This window comes from Urocitellus parryii, chromosome 11 (genome assembly GCF_045843805.1).
Source record: "Urocitellus parryii isolate mUroPar1 chromosome 11, mUroPar1.hap1, whole genome shotgun sequence".
NCBI classification, from domain to species: Eukaryota; Metazoa; Chordata; class Mammalia; order Rodentia; family Sciuridae; genus Urocitellus; species Urocitellus parryii.
The window spans coordinates 74,030,792-74,049,943 of record NC_135541.1 but is presented as its reverse complement, the minus strand read 5'-3'; the positions used below and the strand labels follow the sequence as shown (position 1 = coordinate 74,049,943).

The 19,152-nt window shown below is 37.3% G+C and overlaps 1 protein-coding gene across 1 annotated transcript; it reads left to right on the top strand.

Moving 5' to 3' along the window:
- Positions 1–383: 383 nt before the first annotated feature.
- Positions 384–10,931, top strand: Dnttip2 (deoxynucleotidyltransferase terminal interacting protein 2). Its single transcript, XM_026403088.2, has 7 exons — positions 384–482; positions 1,482–3,085; positions 4,509–4,647; positions 6,324–6,419; positions 7,945–8,109; positions 9,634–9,743; positions 10,689–10,931. Exons 1-7 carry the CDS (start codon positions 411–413, stop codon positions 10,780–10,782), a joined length of 2,280 nt encoding a protein of 759 aa, XP_026258873.2. The 5' UTR covers positions 384–410; the 3' UTR covers positions 10,783–10,931.
- The last annotated feature ends 8,221 nt before the right edge of the window (positions 10,932–19,152 follow it).

Below are 19,152 nucleotides of genomic sequence, written 5' to 3'. Positions count from 1 at the left end.
ACATTACTGAAAAAAAGTACAAATAAGGCAAACATCTTCCTCTGGCCACACTCTTGGCGACATCAAGACCTTTGTAATTTCTGAACGAATGGAAAATTAGGTAAATGATGCGATCTTCCAACTCGTTCCTGTAAAAAGGGAGACAAAGGCCCTCTTGTCATTGCAGATGTCGCGTCCTCGGGGAGTCGGCCAGCAGAAGGCTGATCTGTCTTCCAGGGGCGTAAAGAGAACACTAAAATCCGAGCTTGGAAATCCCAACCCGGCCAAAGTACGGCCAGAGCCCGGGGCAAAGGCCAAGTAAGAGATCTCGCGAGCTCCGCATCTGGGAAAACAAATGAGGCGCTTCTCTGACGCGTTTCCGGGCCGCAGGGGCGGAGGCAAGCCGCGGTGGATGCCGGGGAGCCGGGAAAATGGTGGTCACCAGGTCTGCACGTTCTCGGGCCAGGATCCGAGATACATCGCCCGAAAGTTCCCAGCAGAAGGTAGGAGATCCCAAGTCTCCTCTGTTTCTCCTCTCCGCTCCACAGAGTAGCGCTTAGGCAGGTGGGGCGGCGGGAAGGGCCGCTGGAGAAGGCACGAGCTTTCACAGTGCTGCGGTAAACCAAAGCTCTGCTCCTGCCCTGTCTTGTGAACTGGTTAGTCCTCACCACGGTCTTTTAAGGCAGTTCTTAGTAGTTAAGGAAAAGGTTAGTTAACTTCCCCTGTGTTGTTCAACGACTTCATGCAGACACAGAGATTAAACCTTGTAAGATTGTTAACGCCACTGTATCAAGGAAGACTAATTTCAGTCACGGTGGGCGAACATCACTTAGTGGGACTGGAGAAAAGGACATCGTTTTCATTTGGGGAGACTGGCAGTGGCCCATCACCCAACTCCAATGACGTGTAGAGGTTGTGGTGACGCCTCCTGGTGGCTCTCCTCTGCCACATTCTTCGTTTTCTGCAGCGAAGGGAACTGAGCGGCAACTCTCTTTAGTCTGTCAAAGCAAGGGCAGTGACTAGTTCACTAGTGTGTACCTAAATACCTTTTTTGCTGAGAGTACTTCCTCTCGTCCCTTATGTATGGATCGAAATGCTTATTTTTCTTTGGAGAAAAATTTTTCTTTATTCGGTTATTTTTTTTTCTTTGCAAAGTCAGATCCAGGTCCAGGTGAGGCACATAAGGCAAATAAAGAGTCAGATCTAGCATTTAGCTTTTTTTTTTTTTTTCTTAATCATGGGTTTTGCTTTTTGTGATAATTTTGCCTACTGAATGTTTTTTAAATATTTTTTTTAGTTGTAGATGAACATACAGTATCTTTATTTTTATATGGTGTTGAGGATCGCACACATGTGAGTCAACCGCTTTACCACTAAGCTGCAGCCCCAGCCGCCTATTGGATTTTTATAGTGCCCTCCTAAATTTTGCTCCTGCAAGGAAGTGCCTTACTTGCTTTGCCCTTGTCCCAACCCTGCCTTAACTTATTTTCTTTGGGTTGCAGAGTTGTGCTGAAGGGATTCCAGAAAACAGGAAGGAATGTGGATCTGATGGCCAAAGTATTATTGAATCACTGCAAACTGCTGGGGAAAAAAGTTCAGTCCCTAGAACTTCTAAAAGCAAAAAGAGGAAGAGTGGAGCTGCAGACTCACAAGCAAAGATAACTAAACCATCTACTGATGGAGAGAACTCTGAAGAAGAGTCAAATTATTCATCTGTGTCTGAGGTCCAGGAGCCTATTCTAAGAATAACTAGGAGAAGGCAGATCATAATTCCACTCACCCCAGTGACTCCTATTAGGAAAAGGCAGACAATAACTCCATTAAATGAGCCTCTTACTGAAGAGGTTGTCTCTGAAGCAGAATCTCATGCTTCAGGTGTTTCTAGAGTTGTTACTTCCACAGAAGTAACAAGAAGAATCAGAAGTAAGGCTAAATCTGAAGTAAGAGATCTAAGCCAACAATCAAATGCAGAAACTAAAGCTGATACTGAGTCGTGTTCCTACAGTTCAATCTCTGAAATTACACCTAAGAGAAAAACCAGAAATGTGTATAGGAAATTAAAGCTAGAAACTGAGAAGAAAGATACAAAGATTGTACCAGGAAATGAAAACCAAATCATAGATACACCTGTGAATTCAAAGGATGCAGATACCATTCAGGATTCTCAGTTACCAGCAGGATTTCCTTCTCAAACAAATAAACCAAATTTCTGTAATAATGAAACTTATAATGACTTTAATGATGATCCATTCCACAGAAATTCAGACAAAGTACTAACAGTGCAAAAACATCAACATCTTAATGTAAGTGAGGAAAAACAGACCAATGTTGCATCTCTTAGAGAAACAATATCTCTTAAAGAGGACAATGAAATAATAGATGAGGGAAAAGAAATTAATGGGAAAGGTTCTCAGCTGAGTTCTTCTGAACTTCACGACAGGAGTCTTCAACCATTAGTGTCCCAGAAACTTTCAACTCCCCAAAAGAAAACCACATCAGAACAATCAGATCTGAACTGTGAGACTATAATGAAATCATTAGCAAAAACATTTGCAGTTGTGGAAGTGAACAGATGGAGTGAAGAGATAAACAGTACCATAAAAACAAGTGACATAACAAAGTTCAGTTATGATAATGAAGAGTCTGCTAGAGTAGATGTCAGTGAAGACAACAGCAAAATGAGTGAAAACCTAGAATGTGATACCAAACTCTGCAAGTCTGAACTCAACACTTCTCAGGAGGTGAGTGATTCTGTTTTTTTAGTTCTTAGCAGTGATGAAAGCCAGCAATCTGAAAACTATGAAAGTGAAGAGGACACTCTGTGTTTTGTTGAAAATAGTGGCCAAAATGAGTCATTAAGTGAAGACTCTGGAAATACATCATGCAAAAATGCACTGTTTGTAATTGATACAACTCCTGGATTGAGTGCCGAGAAAAATTTTTATTTGGAAGAGGAAGACAAAGCAAGTGAAGTTGCCATTGAAGAAGAAAAAGAGGAGGAGGAGGAAGATGATGAAAACAGTGAAGAACTATCAGATAATGACAGAAATGAAGATGATGAGTGTAGTGATGAAGACGACTTACTGAATAACACAAAATCTAAACTGTAAGTTTTTACCCTTATGTTTTAAAAGTAGATGTTGATGTATTTGTCAGATGATTAATTTACCATAAAAATATGCAATATTAGAAAACATGGAATTGATAAAATTACTGCCTTTAGTTCATTATGGAAGTGCTCTTCTATCTAGCATTTCTCTCATCTTTGTGAGTACCTTTGACAGACATACTTCTCAGTGACTAAGTGTTCCTTTTGATGATATAATAGAAATCATCTGTTAAGATTTTTCTGTGATTTTATTTTGTGAGCAATATAAAGGGGAGGAAAAAAGTTACTTTTTTCTCCTTACATGTCCATTGTAAAGAAATTGAAAAATATAGAAAAGTATGAGAAAAATAATCATCTCTAGTCCCATCCATTATCCACTAAAAGGGTCTAATGTTTGGGGTTATTTCTTTAGTTTCTATATTCCTGTTTTAAACTTATTTTTTTTTTCCTGGTCATAGGCTGGTGGTAGTATTATCCACTAGAAATGCCAGCAGCCTTCTAGGGCTGTGTATATTAACAGATACATAGGCTTTGCTATAAACCAACCAAGTCAGGCTATGACATCAGGCTTAGGCATGTTTGGTTTTTTTAAAAAACCAGTCTTCCCCCATATTAGTTCTGATATACATTCAGGGTTGAGAATTGCTGCCAAGATACTGCAATAGAATGACTTCACTTTCCAGCACAGACTGATTATGTTTTGAACACTCAGTTTATATGAATAATCAGGAAAGAAAATGACTCTAAGTCCAAGTGTACTTACCTATAAGAACCCTCTGATCATACAAAGTAGAAATTCTCTTCATATAAATATAGCCCAGACAAGATGCAGAAGATTCTAATTGGTAGGTTTGAGGCATGACATTTAACTTTTAAAAAGCTCTTGTGAGATAGATGTTTATTACCATTTCATACTCAGTACCAGATATCTTTAGTTACTGAGGGAAGAATTCTAGGTTTTTATAACTTGGAAGTTCAGAGTAGAAGGCCTTTTCCCAATATGTACATTTATTAACTAACTCTTTGCCTTTATATGAAGTTAAGCTGAATTGGTAGGAATATTTCCTCCTCCTTTTTCTGTAATTCTTCCTTATCTAATCTATGAAATATATTGGCATATTATATAGCCTAATCCTTTTTCCTCCCACTTCCATACAGGAGATCGAACCCAGAGGCACTTTACAGCTGATCTACATTCCCAGCCTGTTTATATTTTGAGACGTTCTAACTAAGTTGCTGGGGCTAGCCCTGAACTGTCAATACTGCTGCACTCTACTGATGGCCTAATACTTTTTTTTAAAAATTTGGGGAATAAGTTTGGATGTGTTCCCAAAAGCATTTTTAATTGTTCATCCTAGAATTGGATGTACTAGATTTAAAATGTAACTACTTCATCTTTAAGTGATCATTTCTCTTTCAGTCTGAAATTGACAAGTAGCAGCATAGATCCTGGTCTGAGTATCAAGCAGTTGGGTGGTGTGTATATTAATATCAACGCAGACAAACTACAGTCTAACAAGAGAACCCTAACACAGATCAAGGAGAAGAAGAAAAATGAGGTAAATTATTTGAAATGTCTGCCTTGTTTTAGAAGTGTCATTTCTAGAAATGCTTAGTTCTTGGTAAAAGACCAATTTTCCCATGGTGAAACCACTTTGGCCTAATCAGTTCTATTTCCCCATCTTGCTAGAAGAGTCATTTCTTTTTAAGACAAAATCCCACCTATAAAAGGTGATGCTTGAAAAGTAAATTTAAGATCAGTATTTCTTTTCTTGCATCCACCAGTTATAATCCCAGAGTGTTTTGTTTTGTTTCTTGTTATATTTTTATTTCTTAACTGTTCTGGAAAAATGTTAAAAATTGCCAGTTTCTCCATTTGAGAACTACTGTCCTAGCCTGCTGCCCTCACCTTGGGCTGGGGGTAGGGGGAATGCTTATTTACATACAAAGATTAGACATACAATTTTAGAAGGAATTATTATTAAGATAATCTTACCTAAACCTTTAGCTTTGGCCAACAACTTGCACTGCTTTCTTCTAAATCTGTATTTTCTAGCCTTGATGCTTCTTTTAACTTCAGACTTTTGAGTGTAAGTATCTATTCATTTCAATGCACTCAGGCACTTGACTTCACTAATTCTTCTCTTTCTCTTCCTGGCCTAAACTAGCTTCTCCTTTTGTATTCTGTGTGCTGATTAATGACACCAAAGTCTCTTTCCCTTTTGCATTTAATCACCAGGCCCTTGCAATGGTGCCTTCCTTCTTTTTGAGCCCATCAACAAGTAGTACAGACCTTTATTTCTCACCTGAGATACTCTAGCAATCTCCTTATTGGTCTTGCTTTCTTTTTGTTCTTTAAGTCATCCTGAAAACTTTTAGATTTCTCTTTGTAAAATCACAAATCTGCTTAAGTAAGTATTCTCTTGCCTAAGTCTTTCAGAGGTTTCTCAGAGCCTTCAAAATGCTTTGTTTTTGCCATTGAAGACTACTGAAATTTTCTGCTCTTTCTAAACCAATACAGAGTTCACAGCCATGGGAAACATACTTGGATTCCCCCAGTCCTTATTTGTACCTCTGTGCATCTGTAACACCCAGTACAGATCTGATTTGTTTATGCAAGGTTTCCTAATCTCAGCACTGTTGCTGTTTTGAGCTGCATGATTCTTTGTTGTGGGATGATCTATTGTGCATTGAAGGATTGTTAGCCACATCTCTGACTTCTATCCACTAGATGCTAGTAGCATTCTCTCTCCCTTCACTACCAAAAATGTAACATTGCCAGTTTCTCCATTTAAGAACTACTGTCCTGGACCCTATTATAGGCTTTAACATATATCAAGCTCTTAGCTGTTAAGTAATTGTTGTAATTTCTTTCTGAATGATGGAAAAGCCTAGAATGCTACCGTACCAGCCCAAAATTATAAGCCTGGACCCAAATTAGGTAATTGACTATTAGTAATTTCTTAATCAGTAATTTCAAATGGCATTGCCAGATTAATGCTTGAGCTATATTCCTGTAAAAAAAATTTGAGGGCTAAGGATCACTTTTACTTTTAACTACCCTGTAGCTCTTTTTAATCACATTGTTTTATGAGAATATTTTAATTATCCTAAGCAAGTAACAAAAAATACAGATTTTTAGGAACAGATTAACAAATTTGATGGCACAAAATTTTAAAATATAAGTTCAAAATGTTGCAAAATTACGTGAAAATACAATTTTGTATTTTTATAGCTTCTGCAGAAAGCCATCATTACACCTGATTTTGAAAAAAACTATGGTGTCCCACCATATAGTGAATCAAAACGTCAACTTCAGAAAAAACGCAGGGTAAGTACAGTGACTTTAACTTAGAATGTTTGTGTGTTTGTACCTTCAGATTATATAACATGTTTGTACAATTAAAGTTAAACCTAGGTGTATATAAGTATTTTTTAAAATTATTTTGATATCTAAGGGCCATAAAATAACATTTCATTTAATATTAATTTACACATCTCTGCAGCTACAATGGTATACACAGATATAGCTCTTTAAAAATATACCTTAGGGACAGTAGTAGCCAACATATAGGTTCACTGTCTATATCTATTAGCTTTTGGGGGTGGCGATGGGGGATACCAAGGTTTGAACCCAAGGGTACTTAATAATCACCAAGCCACGGCCCTTTTCTATATTTTATTAGTGACAGGGTCTCGCTAAGTTTCTGAGGCTGAATTTGAGCTTGAGATCCTCCTGCCTCAGCCTCCCGAGTCACTAGGATTACAGACGTGTGCCAGTGCACTCAGCTTCTTGTAGTTTTTAGATACTGTTTTACCAAAGGCTAGAAGCTCCCTGTTGCACTTTTAAAGGAAACTAATAAGCATAAAAGTTCCCTAGGGAACTTTGAGGATGGGACACCAGTAATGTCACTAATATGGGGTACCTTGACAGATTATAGGCACCATATGAATATTTGTTGTATGAATGAAACAAAACTGATTAATTACTAGGAATTTTCAAAAGAATAGAATTTTTCTTTTATTTTAGAAATCATACAAATTTCTGGACTAGTTTGCAGTGAGTGGCTCTCTGAGACACGTAGGTAACTGATGTTAACATTTGGTTACGATGGCATCTGCCTGTAATCCAGCTATTTGGGAGGCTGAGCGGAAAATCCCAAGTTTGAGGCTAGCCTGAGCAACTTAGTGAGACCCTGTCTGAAAATAAAAAGTGCTGGGGATCTAGCTCAGTGCTTGACCCTGGGTACAATCCCCTGTATTTCCCCAAAAAGTGGGGAAGGATTAACATTTACACATAAGCTCCAGACATGAAAATGTTTTTATGTATTGTCACTTACAAGGATTATTTTAAGTAAAAATTGAAGGTGTGGGGGCTGGGGATGTGGCTCAAGCGGTAACGCACTCGCCTGGCATGTGCAGGGCGCTGGGTTCGATCCTCAGCACCACATAAAAATAAAATAACGATGTTGTGTTCACCAAAAACTAAAAAAAAAAATATTAAAAACCTCTCTCTCTCTCTCTCTCTCTTTCTCAAAAAAAAAATTGAAGGTGTGTGATTCTCCCAGCAAGTCATCAGTTACTTGCTGAGATAAAAAATAGATTTTAAGGAGGATCCATTTCTGACTCTGGTAATGCAATGCCTGATTTCCTAAAAAAAAAAAAAAAAAAAAGTCATCGTCTCTTTTTCTGATTTTACTTAATTCCTTTTATAAAGGTGATTCTGGAGATGAATGCTTTCTATAAAGAAACTTTTCTATTCACAAAGTTTTCTGTTTGTATAATTTTAGGGGAAATGAACATACTCATAGTTTTATTTAAAGTTACGATGTTTATTTTTGAAATTTCAACTTTAGAAAGAGCGACAAAAAACAGCAGGTGATGGCTGGTTTGGTATGAAAGCTCCAGAATTGACAGATGAACTGAAAAATGATCTCAGAGCACTGAAGATGAGAGCAAGCATGGACCCAAAAAGATTCTACAAGAAAAGTGATAGAGATGGCTTCCCTAAGTATTTCCAGGTATGAACAAACAGAATACTGGTATAGTCCATAGATTTTAGTTTGGATAGTATAGTCATCTTTTCACTCCTAAAACAGACGAATGTTTTTAATGTGTATATCTGACATTTGGACCATATCTGCTTAGGCCAGAAAATGTCCTAAACATAATTCAGATAACAACCATCTTGTATTGGGTTCCCAGGTAGAGAGACGTTGTTAAATATGATAGGTGGATTTCCAGGTTAACTTTCTAAATGGAACTTACTAAATTTAAGGGTTAACATAAGTGTAAAAAGAAAGCTAGCCTAAGAGCAAGAGACCATGCATGACGGAGCAAATTCCCCCAGCAAATTCTGAAAAGTCATTAAAAATTTGGTTTTCAAAGCATTCTCAGATGAAACTCCAATTGATTTATCCTTAAAGTTTTCATTCTTGATTACTTTAATAGTCTTTGGTCTCTCAAGTTTTGCTCTGTCTTACAATCCGTCTTCCAAATGTAGCCAGTTATACATGTATTCTTTAAGCTTGGCACATACCTGTAATCCCAGCAACTTGGTAGCCTGAAGCAGAAGGATTACAAGTTCAAAGCCAGCCTGTGCAACTTAGCAAGACCTTGAGTCAAAGTAAAAAGGGGTGGGGATATAGTTCAATGGTAGAGCACTCCTGGGTTCCTTCCCCAGTACAACAACAAAAAAATTTTGTTCATTTTACAACTCTGCTAAGAAGTTTTTGTGACCCTTTTATTTGGTTCTTTATAATCTGCACCCAAACCAGTAAACCAACTCTTCTTTTTGTCATAGCCCTCTTAAGCTCACACAAGCTCAGTTACTCAGTCCCTTTCTCAGAATGTGTACATACCAGTATTTAATTCTACCTATATAAATCCAAGCTAAAATTACATCCTTTTGTCTTCTTTTCTTCCTTTTGGTCCGAATTTGTCACTCAGTGTTCAAAGCTTCTGTAATATTTTGTTCAGTGTCTATTATGTTATGCTTTAATTCTTCAGTTTTCTGTTTTGATATTCTTTAAAACTGGAACCTTGCTAAGGACTAAATGTTTGTCTTTGTTTCCTCAACCTATCACAGTGCCTGGCACACGGTAGGCATTCTGTAATTTTAGTCAGTTGAATGAACAAATGCAGAGCAGTTACTAAGGCAGTATTTATGATAGTCTAGGAGATCAGGTAGGTCTGTATATGGAACTTGTATTTGAATTGGAAATTGAGCAGTTTATTAACTTCTACTTTTCTCCTTTTATTATTCATTGTGAATTTAACTGTACTGTTAGTACTATGTATATAAAAGAAATTTTGGATCTACTATATACTCTGTCATTAATAACATCACTGTGCTCATTGATGATTTATTTTAGCTTAAAAAAAGTCAAGATAAACTATAATACTGTTATAAGCTCGTGATTTACACTCCTTTTGTAAATATACTTTGTTCAAAACTACACTGAAATATGGAGTAAACAGTGGCATTTAGGCATTGTATGACTTAATCAGGTTTTGTATGACTTATTTTATTCAATTGTTCATAGGTTGGAACCATTGTTGACAATCCAGCTGATTTCTACCATTCACGAATTCCCAAGAAGCAAAGGAAAAGAACTATTGTGGAAGAACTGCTGGCTGATTCTGAATTCAGAAGGTAATGAATTTTTATATTTCATCTTGTAACATCTATGTATTTCTTTAAAATATGCAGAAATCTATAAAATTTCAGTTAATTATAAAATATTAACTCATTTAAAATAACCCTCATATATAAACATGAATATATACTTTCATGAAAATAACAAAAGCAATTTAGTGCAAATCTCTTTAATGTCTGGCATAATTAAAGACAATCAGAAACCAGGCATGGTATCATATCCCTATAACCCCAGGGACTTGGGAGGCTGAGGGAGGAGGATCACAAGTTCAAGGCCAGACTCAGCAACTTAGCAAGGCCCTAAGTAACTTAGACCCTGTCTCAAAATAAAAAATAAAAAAGGACTGGGGATGTGGCTCAGTGGTTAAGAGCCCCCCTGGGTTTGATCCCTGGTACTCAAAACAAAAAAGACAGAGCCTCACATCTGTTTCTGCAGATACTACACATCATGTAGCATCTAGGAAACTCTACTGTATACTCAGGAGAGAATGAGGGCAAAGGACAATTGCTGCCTTAGTATACTTGTAAAAAAAATAGTCTTTACTGAATGGATCTGTTGAAGGGGTCTTCAGATCACACTTTGAAAACCATTAGTATGTTTTCTAAAGTTCTAGGAAATATGTACCAGTCATATTTGTTTTTTCAGATAAGTGTAAACTTTTGTTTTACTTGTTCTTTTTGCATTTTTATCTCCATTTATGTCCTGTGTTTAACATTGTCATGGGTCTTTAGCAAGTTGTGTGAGGGCAGAGGCTATAGCTGTCTGTCCACTGCTCTATCCTTAGTTCTCAGTGTGGCTCGTGACATGTGATGGCAACTTACTGATAAATAGGAAAAGTGCAAAAAATCTTGAGATTTAAAACCCCTTACATAATGTTATATTAACTACTAATATCTGATGTGTTATTCTTTAGAAAACCTGGGTTTGTTTTTTCTTTCCAGATATAACCGAAGGAAGTACTCAGAGATCATGGCTGAAAAAGCAGCAAATGCAGCAGGAAAAAAGTTCCGTAAGAAGAAGAAATTCCGCAATTAAGACTCACCAACCGTACCACAATCTTTTATGTCACCTCTTTATTTGTTAAATGTGTTTTAAAAACTAACACCATCATGTAACCATCATATTTATATAGACTGGCTCTATTTAGGGATTTTTGTTTGGAAATAAAGTTGGTTAACAGAGAATCCATCACATGTCCCTTGAAATAAAAATAGGTATGGCTACAAAAGATCCATCCAGGCTTAGACTGCTGAAAGGGAAAAGAACCTCATCCATTGTAAGATAATTAACATTTTTATTAAGTTTCCAGTGTTTGGTTATTTAAAGAAAAATCACAGATATTTAGGAAGTACAAAGTTTGCTAATATGTTCAAAAACTTTAAAGAGATCAAAGATGTATAAATAATACTATAATTACTATGTAATTTTGCATCTATCTATATATACATACATATATATATATATATATATATATCATGTATGAGACTCTGGGTTTTGATCCTCAGCACTGAAAAAAATTATAAGGAATTAAAACTATAAATTTTAATTTGTTTATGTAGCTTTTTCATGTCAAATGTGAGCTTCATAAATTTATTTTAAATCTTCAGAGCAAAGTAAAGAATGGTATCCAAAAATATTATTGTTTGTTAAGGTCAGAAAAAGAGACTAAAAAGGGTACTTTCTATTAAGATCCTGGTCTATGCTGTGTGCAGTGGTTTATGCCTATAATTCCAGCAGCTTTGGAAGCTGAGGCAGAACGATTGCAAGTCTAAAGCCAGTCTCTGCAATTTAGAGAGGCCCTAAGTAACTCAGCAAGACCCTGTCTCTAAATAAAATAACAAAAAAAAAAAATGTCCTGGGATGTGGCTCAGTGGTTAAGTGCCACTAGGTTCAACAATAACAACAAAAAAGATTCCTATTCTACAAATAATCTGCATACCTCAATTTACAATGGGATTATGTCCTTGCAAACCCATTTTAAGTTGAAAATATAAACTGAAAATGCATTTAATATGTCTTATATACCGAGCATAACAATAGCTTACTGTAAGTGTACTCAGAATACTCAGCCTGCTATTAGGCAAAGTCATTTAGTAGAAAGACTATTTTATAATGGAATATAGAATACCTCATAATTTGCTGACTATCTGAATCCAAAAGATGCTGGCAACAGGACACTAGACTTACCAGTTGTTTACTCTTGTGAGTACATGGCTGACTGGGAATGGTGGCTCACTACCGTTGCCTAGCATCTAGAGAGTATCACTAGCCCAGGAAAAGATCAAAATTCAAAGTATGGTTTCCACTGGATGCAAACTACTTTCTCACCTTGATAATGTCAAAAAATCATGTCAAATCATCTGTATTTGAATAATGAATTAATTTTATTTTTCACTTTTTAAGCAAAGAAACAGGTTTTAGTGACTTTGGCTTGTCGCTAAACTGGGTTCACGTACTAGAAATGTTAGCTTAATGAATAACAAAGACTAATAAAAGCATTATAAAGAGTATAAAGGTATGCTCCAGTAGGGTGTGCTCATGGAAAGGAGGACAATCAAGTTTAATTCCAACCCTAGACCTATTTCCTGAGCTCCCTTATGTTTTTCTTCTCTCCACATTTACCTTCCTTAAATTCTTTCCTTCCTGCATTCTTTCATTCTGTAAACACGTTTTGAGAGCCTGCTCTGTGCTTGGTATTGTATTATATCCAGCTGCCAACTGTACATCTCTAGGGTGTTTCATGCGGACCGCAAAACTCATCACATGAGAATCTGAACTAATTTTCTTCTCAAACCCACTTCTTTCTTCTCCCATTGACTATTTCAGCACATTCATCTGCTGAAGAACTGGTAGATTCTAACTACTTCCATTCTCTCCTTTTTATCCATTAATTCATCCAGGCCTATTAATTTGGACTCCCTTGAAAAACAGCTCTGGTTTGTACACTCAGCTTTGTCCCCAGGCCACCTCCCTACTTCCAGCCTTCATTTTCCCTCCTCGTTGGCTACCATGGCCCCTCAACTGGTCTCCAGGACTCCAGTCTTATATTATTCCGGGGCCCATAATCTATACTGCAGCCAGAGGGACGATACAAAACACACATCTAATCATACTGGATTCCAGCTAAAAGCATCTCAGTGGTTTCCCACTGCCTCTAGGTAAAGACCACACTCTTAAGATGGTGCGCAAGACCTTCAGAATATGGTCTCTGCTGGAATCAATCTAAAGAGACATTTTGTTTTTCCATCCGTAATAGGAGGAGCTCCTATAGATGTTTAACGGACTTGAAAATGATCTAGAAATAGACACATGCTTTTTTCCTTCATCATCATCAGGATTATTTTAACTCTTTTTTAAAATTAATTTTTATACTACAAGGATAAAAAAGGGGACATTATGAAAAAGCCTCAAACATTATACCCATATCTACAATGAAAAAGGTGGTCCCATGCCAGGTACAGTGGCACATGCCTATAATCCCAGTGGCTCTGGAGTCTGAGGCAGGAGAAGCATGAGTTCAAAGCCAACCTCAGCAATTTAACAAGGCCCTGTACAACTTAGCGAGACCCTATCTCAAATAAAATATAAAAAAGGACTGAGTATATATGGGTCAGTGGTTAAGTGCCCCTGGTACCGGGAAAAAAAAAAAAAAGACGGACTTCTTTCATACTGTCCCCTCCTGACTTAGTGCTCTAAAGTAACCACTATATCCCTCCAGATCTTCCATGCACACACAACCATAAATTCATAAACATACTAGTGTTATTATCAGCATTGTTTGACATAAATGGAGACTTCTTAAAAATACTCATTTTCACATCAGCTTTTTAAATATAATCCTGAATAATTTTTCCATAGCAACCTATAAATCTCATTTTTTCATCAGTCTACCATAGTTTCTTCAAAAAGACCACCACTGATAGATAGCTAGGTCATTTCCAGTTGGAAGCCATTACAAACAGTGCTGCATTTTGTTGTTGTATGGCAGATAATTAAATGCCAATCTTTCTAAATATATAATAATTGCAAACATTAAAATATTAAAAATATATATGTACCACAACCAGGGGGGATTCATTTCAGATCTATAAAAAGAGCTGAGTATTTGAAAAAAATCATAATAAATGACACAGATTAGTTCCAAAGATTAACAGGGATTTTTTTTTTTTTTTTTTTTTTTTTGGTACTAGTAACTGAACCTAAGGTCACTTAATACTGAGCCACATCCCCATCCTTTTTTATTTTTTGAGACAGGGTCTCCATAAGTTGCTTAGTGACTCACTGAATTGCTGAGGCTGGCCTTGAACTTGTGATCCTCCTGTCTCAGCCTCCAGAGTCACTGGGATTACAAGTGTGCACCACCAAATCCAGTGGGATATCTCTCTCTCTCTCTCTCTGTCGTTTTCAAATATCTTTTATTGGAAGGCCATGCATTGCCCTCATTTATTGTACTTCAAATCACTGTACAGTTATTTTTGTGGAAACACTGCCTGCATTTTCTAGTACAAAAAAATAACTAAAAATTGTTTCAGGAATGCAGAGAAATACCAATGGGATCTTATTAATGTGATAAAATCTATGCGTATGTGAGTGCATGTGTGTTTGCACTTGCACACCAATCTCAGAAGCCAGCATCATGTTTACTGGAAAAGCATTCCTTTAATGAGCAGAAACATGTCAAGGAAGTTCATTATCAACATTATCATAAATAATTACTTAACACTGTATGGACACACCAGCTGATTCTATTATAAGAGAAACAATATGAGGCATAAAACTTAGAAAGGAGAAAATAAAACCATCATAATTTGTGGATAGAATATTTCCAGAAAACAAATTAGTCAACTGAAAAACTATTTTTTTTTTCATTTTTTAAATAAAGATATAATTCACCATAAAATTCATACCTTTAAGAAGTGTACAATTCAGTGAATTTTCATATATTCTAAGTTATGCAACTACCAAACTATTTCCAGAACATTCTCATGACCCCAAAATTAAACCCCATATACATTATTGGTCACTTCAGGTTTCCCCACCTCAAGCCCTGGTGATGACTAACTCCTATGAATTTGCCTAATTTGGACATTTCATTAAAAAGGAATCATATAATATGTGGTCATTTGTGACTAGATTCTTTTACTTAGTATAATGTTTTCAAGGTTTATGTAACATGAATCAGCACTTCATTCCTTTTGATTGCAGAATAATATTCCACCAGAAAGATACACTACATCTTGTTCATCCATTGATCAGCTGGTGGACATTGGGTTATTTCTACTCCTGGCTATTAAAAACAATGCTACTAATGACATTCCTGTGCAAATTTTTGTGTGGACATATGTTTTAAATTCTATTGGGTATATACTTAGGAATGGATTGACACAATAACAAGGTAACTGTAATGTTTAACTTTTTGAGGAATTACCAAACTGTTTAACAATAGACTGCATCATTTTACATATCCACTATCGATATATAAGGGTTTCGATGCTTCTCAAGATTTGTATAATCTTTCTTTTTTTAATGAATTTATTTGTTCTGGTTTGTTATATATGACAGTGGATGCATTTCAATTCATAGTACACAAATAGAGCACAATTTTTCATTTCTCTGGTTGTACACAATGTACACATACCATTTGTGTCATCATACATGTACCTAGAGTAATGATGTCCATCTCATTCTACCATCTCTCCTACCCCTCTGCCCCCTCTCTTCCTCTCCCTCTGCTTTGCCCTATCCAGAGTTCCTTCATTCATCCCAAGTTCCTCCTCCCACCCCCATTATGGATCAGCATCCACTTATCAGAGGAAACATTCGGCCTCTAGGGTTTTGGGATTGGCTAACTTCTCTTAGCATTATATTCTCCAACTTCATCCATTTACCTGCAAATGCCATGATTTTATTCTTTTTTAATGCTGAGTAATATTCCTTGTGGATAGACACCACAGTTTCCTTATCCATCCATCTATTGAAGGGCATCTAGATTGGTTCCACAATTTATCTATTGTGAATTGTACTGCTATGAACATTGATGTGGCTGCCTCACTGTAGTATGCTGTTTTTAAGTCCTTGGGGTATAAACCGAGTAGTGGGATAGCTGAGTCAAATGCCGTTCTAAGTTTTCTAAGGAATCTCCATACTGCTTTCCAGATTGGGTGTACCAATTTGCAGTCCCACCAGCAATGTAAGAGTGTAACTTTCCCCACATCCTCACCACCAATTATTGTTGCTTATATTCTTAATAACTGCCATTTGTCTTTCTTAATATAACCATCCTAGTGGGTGTGAAGTGGTATCACATCATGGTTTGAAATGAAAAACTATTTTAAATAGTAATAAAATAATCCAATAAGATGATTGAATATAAAATTATTTTTTAAAACACCAAATGCTTTCTTATATATAAAAACAACAACCTGTTAACGAATATAATGAAAGAAAATATCCCAACAAAAACTATAAACTAAATTGGGTTTAGTGGCACACACTTGTAATCCCAGCAACTCAGGAGGTTGAAGCAAAAGGATCCCATATTTGAGGCCTAACATATCAAGACCCTGTCTCAAGAAAGATAGGACTAGGGTGGTGGCTGGGGGATGTAGCTCAGTGGAAAAGTACTTCTGGATTCAATCTCCATTATCAAAACAAACAAACAAAAAAGGATAAGAGTACAGTTAACCAAAAAAAGTCAAGAACTAGATGAAGGAAAACTGACACTAAAGTGCCCAGAAGGGCTGAATAAATAAAATGGCATACTTTTCTCCCTCCCAAAGTTCTTAAAGACAAAGATTCAACATCCTAATTAGTTCAATTCTCCCTATACTGATGCACAGTATGACTTCAACAATAGTATCTCCTACTCACTATAATTAAAGCTCATGTGAGAAAAATAACAGAATTGAGGGTTTACCTATAGACCTTGGTGTCCTGGGTTCCCAATCAGGCTTATAGCTTATCAGCTGTGTATCCTTGAACAATTACTTTATATTAAGTATTACAATTATTCTAAATAAAACTAGGCAGAAAGATCTTTTTTAAAGGGGATAAGAGAGGACTGATTCTACTAGATTTTAAAGTGAATTTAAAAATTTAGATCAGTGAAATATTCCAAAAGCCCAAATTCATGTGGGAATTTAGAAAATAATGAAAGTGGTATTTTGAATTAGTTAGAGCCTGCCACAGTGGCAGACATCTATAATTCCAGTGACTAGGAAGGCTGAGGACCCCAAATTTGAGGCCAGCCTCAGCAAGACATTAGCAAGACCCTATCTCAAAATCAGAACTAAAAAGGGATGGGGATATAGCTCACTGATAGAGGATCCCTGAGTTCTAACCCCAGTACTGGAAAAAATAAAATGGATGTAATAAAGGAGGAGGGTTCATCATCAGTGATTATCTGGAACAAAACTCCCACTTCACCCCTTACAGAAAAATACTGGATTAAGCAAATATTTAAAAACAAAACATAAAAACAGGGCTGGGGCTGTAGCTCAGTGGTAGAGCACTTCCCTAGCATGTGTGAGGCACTGGGTTCAATTTTCAGCACCACATATAAATAAATAAAATAAAGGTCCATCAACATCTAAAAAAAAAAAACCATAAAAATAAAACCATTAAAAGGATAGCATTTAATAATCTGAGTGTAGTATGACCTTCAAATGTAGACGTCAGAAAAGACTGATAAATTCAAATATATACATTTCTGCAAGACAGAAACAAGCTAAATATCAGAAGCAAAATCAGTAGATGAAAAGAAATACTGGAACATACCACAAAGGGCTCTTTTCCTTAATGTGTAAAGAACTCCTACAAAGTAATTTAAAAAATTACTTTCTTGCCAGGTATGGAGGTGCATGCCTGTAATCCCAGGCTCAGAAGACTGAGGTAGGAGGATTACAAATTCAAAGCCAGCCTCGGTAACTTAGCGAGACCCTGTTTAAAAAAAAAAAAAATTAAAAAAAAAAAAGGGGAGGTTGGTGACGTGGCTCAGAGGTTAAGCATGCCTGGTTCAATCCCTGGTACAAAAAAAAAAAAAAAAGGCACAGCTCAAGAACAGAAAACACAAATTATCCTTGTATGAAAAGATGCTTAGTTTAAGCATGACAAAAGACATGAGTTAAAACTACAACTAGAAACCATTTTTCGCCTGTTTGATAACATGGTGTGCGGGGGAAACAGGCATTCTCACTTAGCATTGCTGGGAGAAAAATGGGTATAATCTCTATGAGGGCAATGTGCCAATAACTATTAAAGAATACACCGACTGCAAATGCAGAACAAATCTTTGGGCCAACAATTCAGCTTCCTAGGAACCTATCCTATAGACATTCTTGCACTTGTGTACAATTAAATAAGGATGTTCACTGAAGCATTGTATACAATAGGAAAATAACCAACACCTAAATATTCAAGTATTAATGACTTAAATCTTTATGATGCACAAAGAGCAAGGCAGCCCTACATGTATTAAGTGAAATAAGTATAGTCTACTATTAAATGCTTTCAGGACGCATGTCACATATATATCAATAACAACCAACAGAATGACCATACATACAAAAAGAGCGGACATGTGCCTGAAATAAATATGAATCTACTTCCAAGAAAACGTTATTACTAACGGCTCCTGCAGATAGGTTGGATGTAGGATTAACAAAGATGTTTACTTCTCCCTGTACCTTTTTCTCTCTTTGACAATTTTGGATTTTTAAAAATCTTTTGCATGAATAGCCTGTTTCATTGTGGCAATGAGTTTTCAAATCTCCATTCGTTTCTTGTTTTATTCGCCTTTAGGGAGGTGGAATCTTAACCTTGGGCAAAGCTCAAGTCCGAAAAACCGGTACAAGTGAGTAGTAATTCCTGCCCGGGGGAGCCGAGGGGCACAGTGGGCCTCGGAAACGGGCGGACGCTACCATCACGGAGCGGGAGGGCGGTTTCATCCAAAATGCGGGTTCCGGAGCCCCGCCTCAGCTCCCCTCAACTGGAGTCCCAGAGGGGCGCCCAGAAATCTATGTTTTTGACAGGATCCCACTCGGGATTCCGGGGCGTGCGGATTTCGAAGCTCTCGGAGCGGGATAGAAACCGCACAACGACGGGTTTTCTCGCCCCTCTCTCCTGGCCACTGTCGCGCTCCGGCCACGGGGGTGCCCGCCAGGACCGAAGACCTCGCCTGGCTGTGGCCTCCCTCCGCTCCGCTGTCCGGGCCGCTCTCCCCGGGCCCTGGATTGGCCGCTGGGCCCGGCCGAGGCTGCAGAGCGGTGCCAGCGCGCGACCCCGCGAGCCGCTGAAGGCGAAAGGGCTGCAGGAACCGCACGCAGAGCGGAGAGAGCAGAGTCTGGGAAGCAAATTAAGGTGTTTAGGAAAAAAGAAAGGATGGTGGGCGGGGGGGAAAAAAACCCA

What these genes read in the sequence shown, in the direction of transcription:
- Dnttip2 (XM_026403088.2), top strand. Translation starts at nt 411, where the DNA reads ATGGTGGTCACCAGGTCTGCACGTTCTCGGGCCAGGATCCGAGATACA. An exon ending in AATAACACAAAATCTAAACT is followed by an intron (nt 3,086 to 4,508) that starts GTAAGTTTTTAC and finishes TTTCTCTTTCAG; the next exon opens with TCTGAAATTGACAAGTAGCA. An exon ending in AGGAGAAGAAGAAAAATGAG is followed by an intron (nt 4,648 to 6,323) that starts GTAAATTATTTG and finishes GTATTTTTATAG; the next exon opens with CTTCTGCAGAAAGCCATCAT.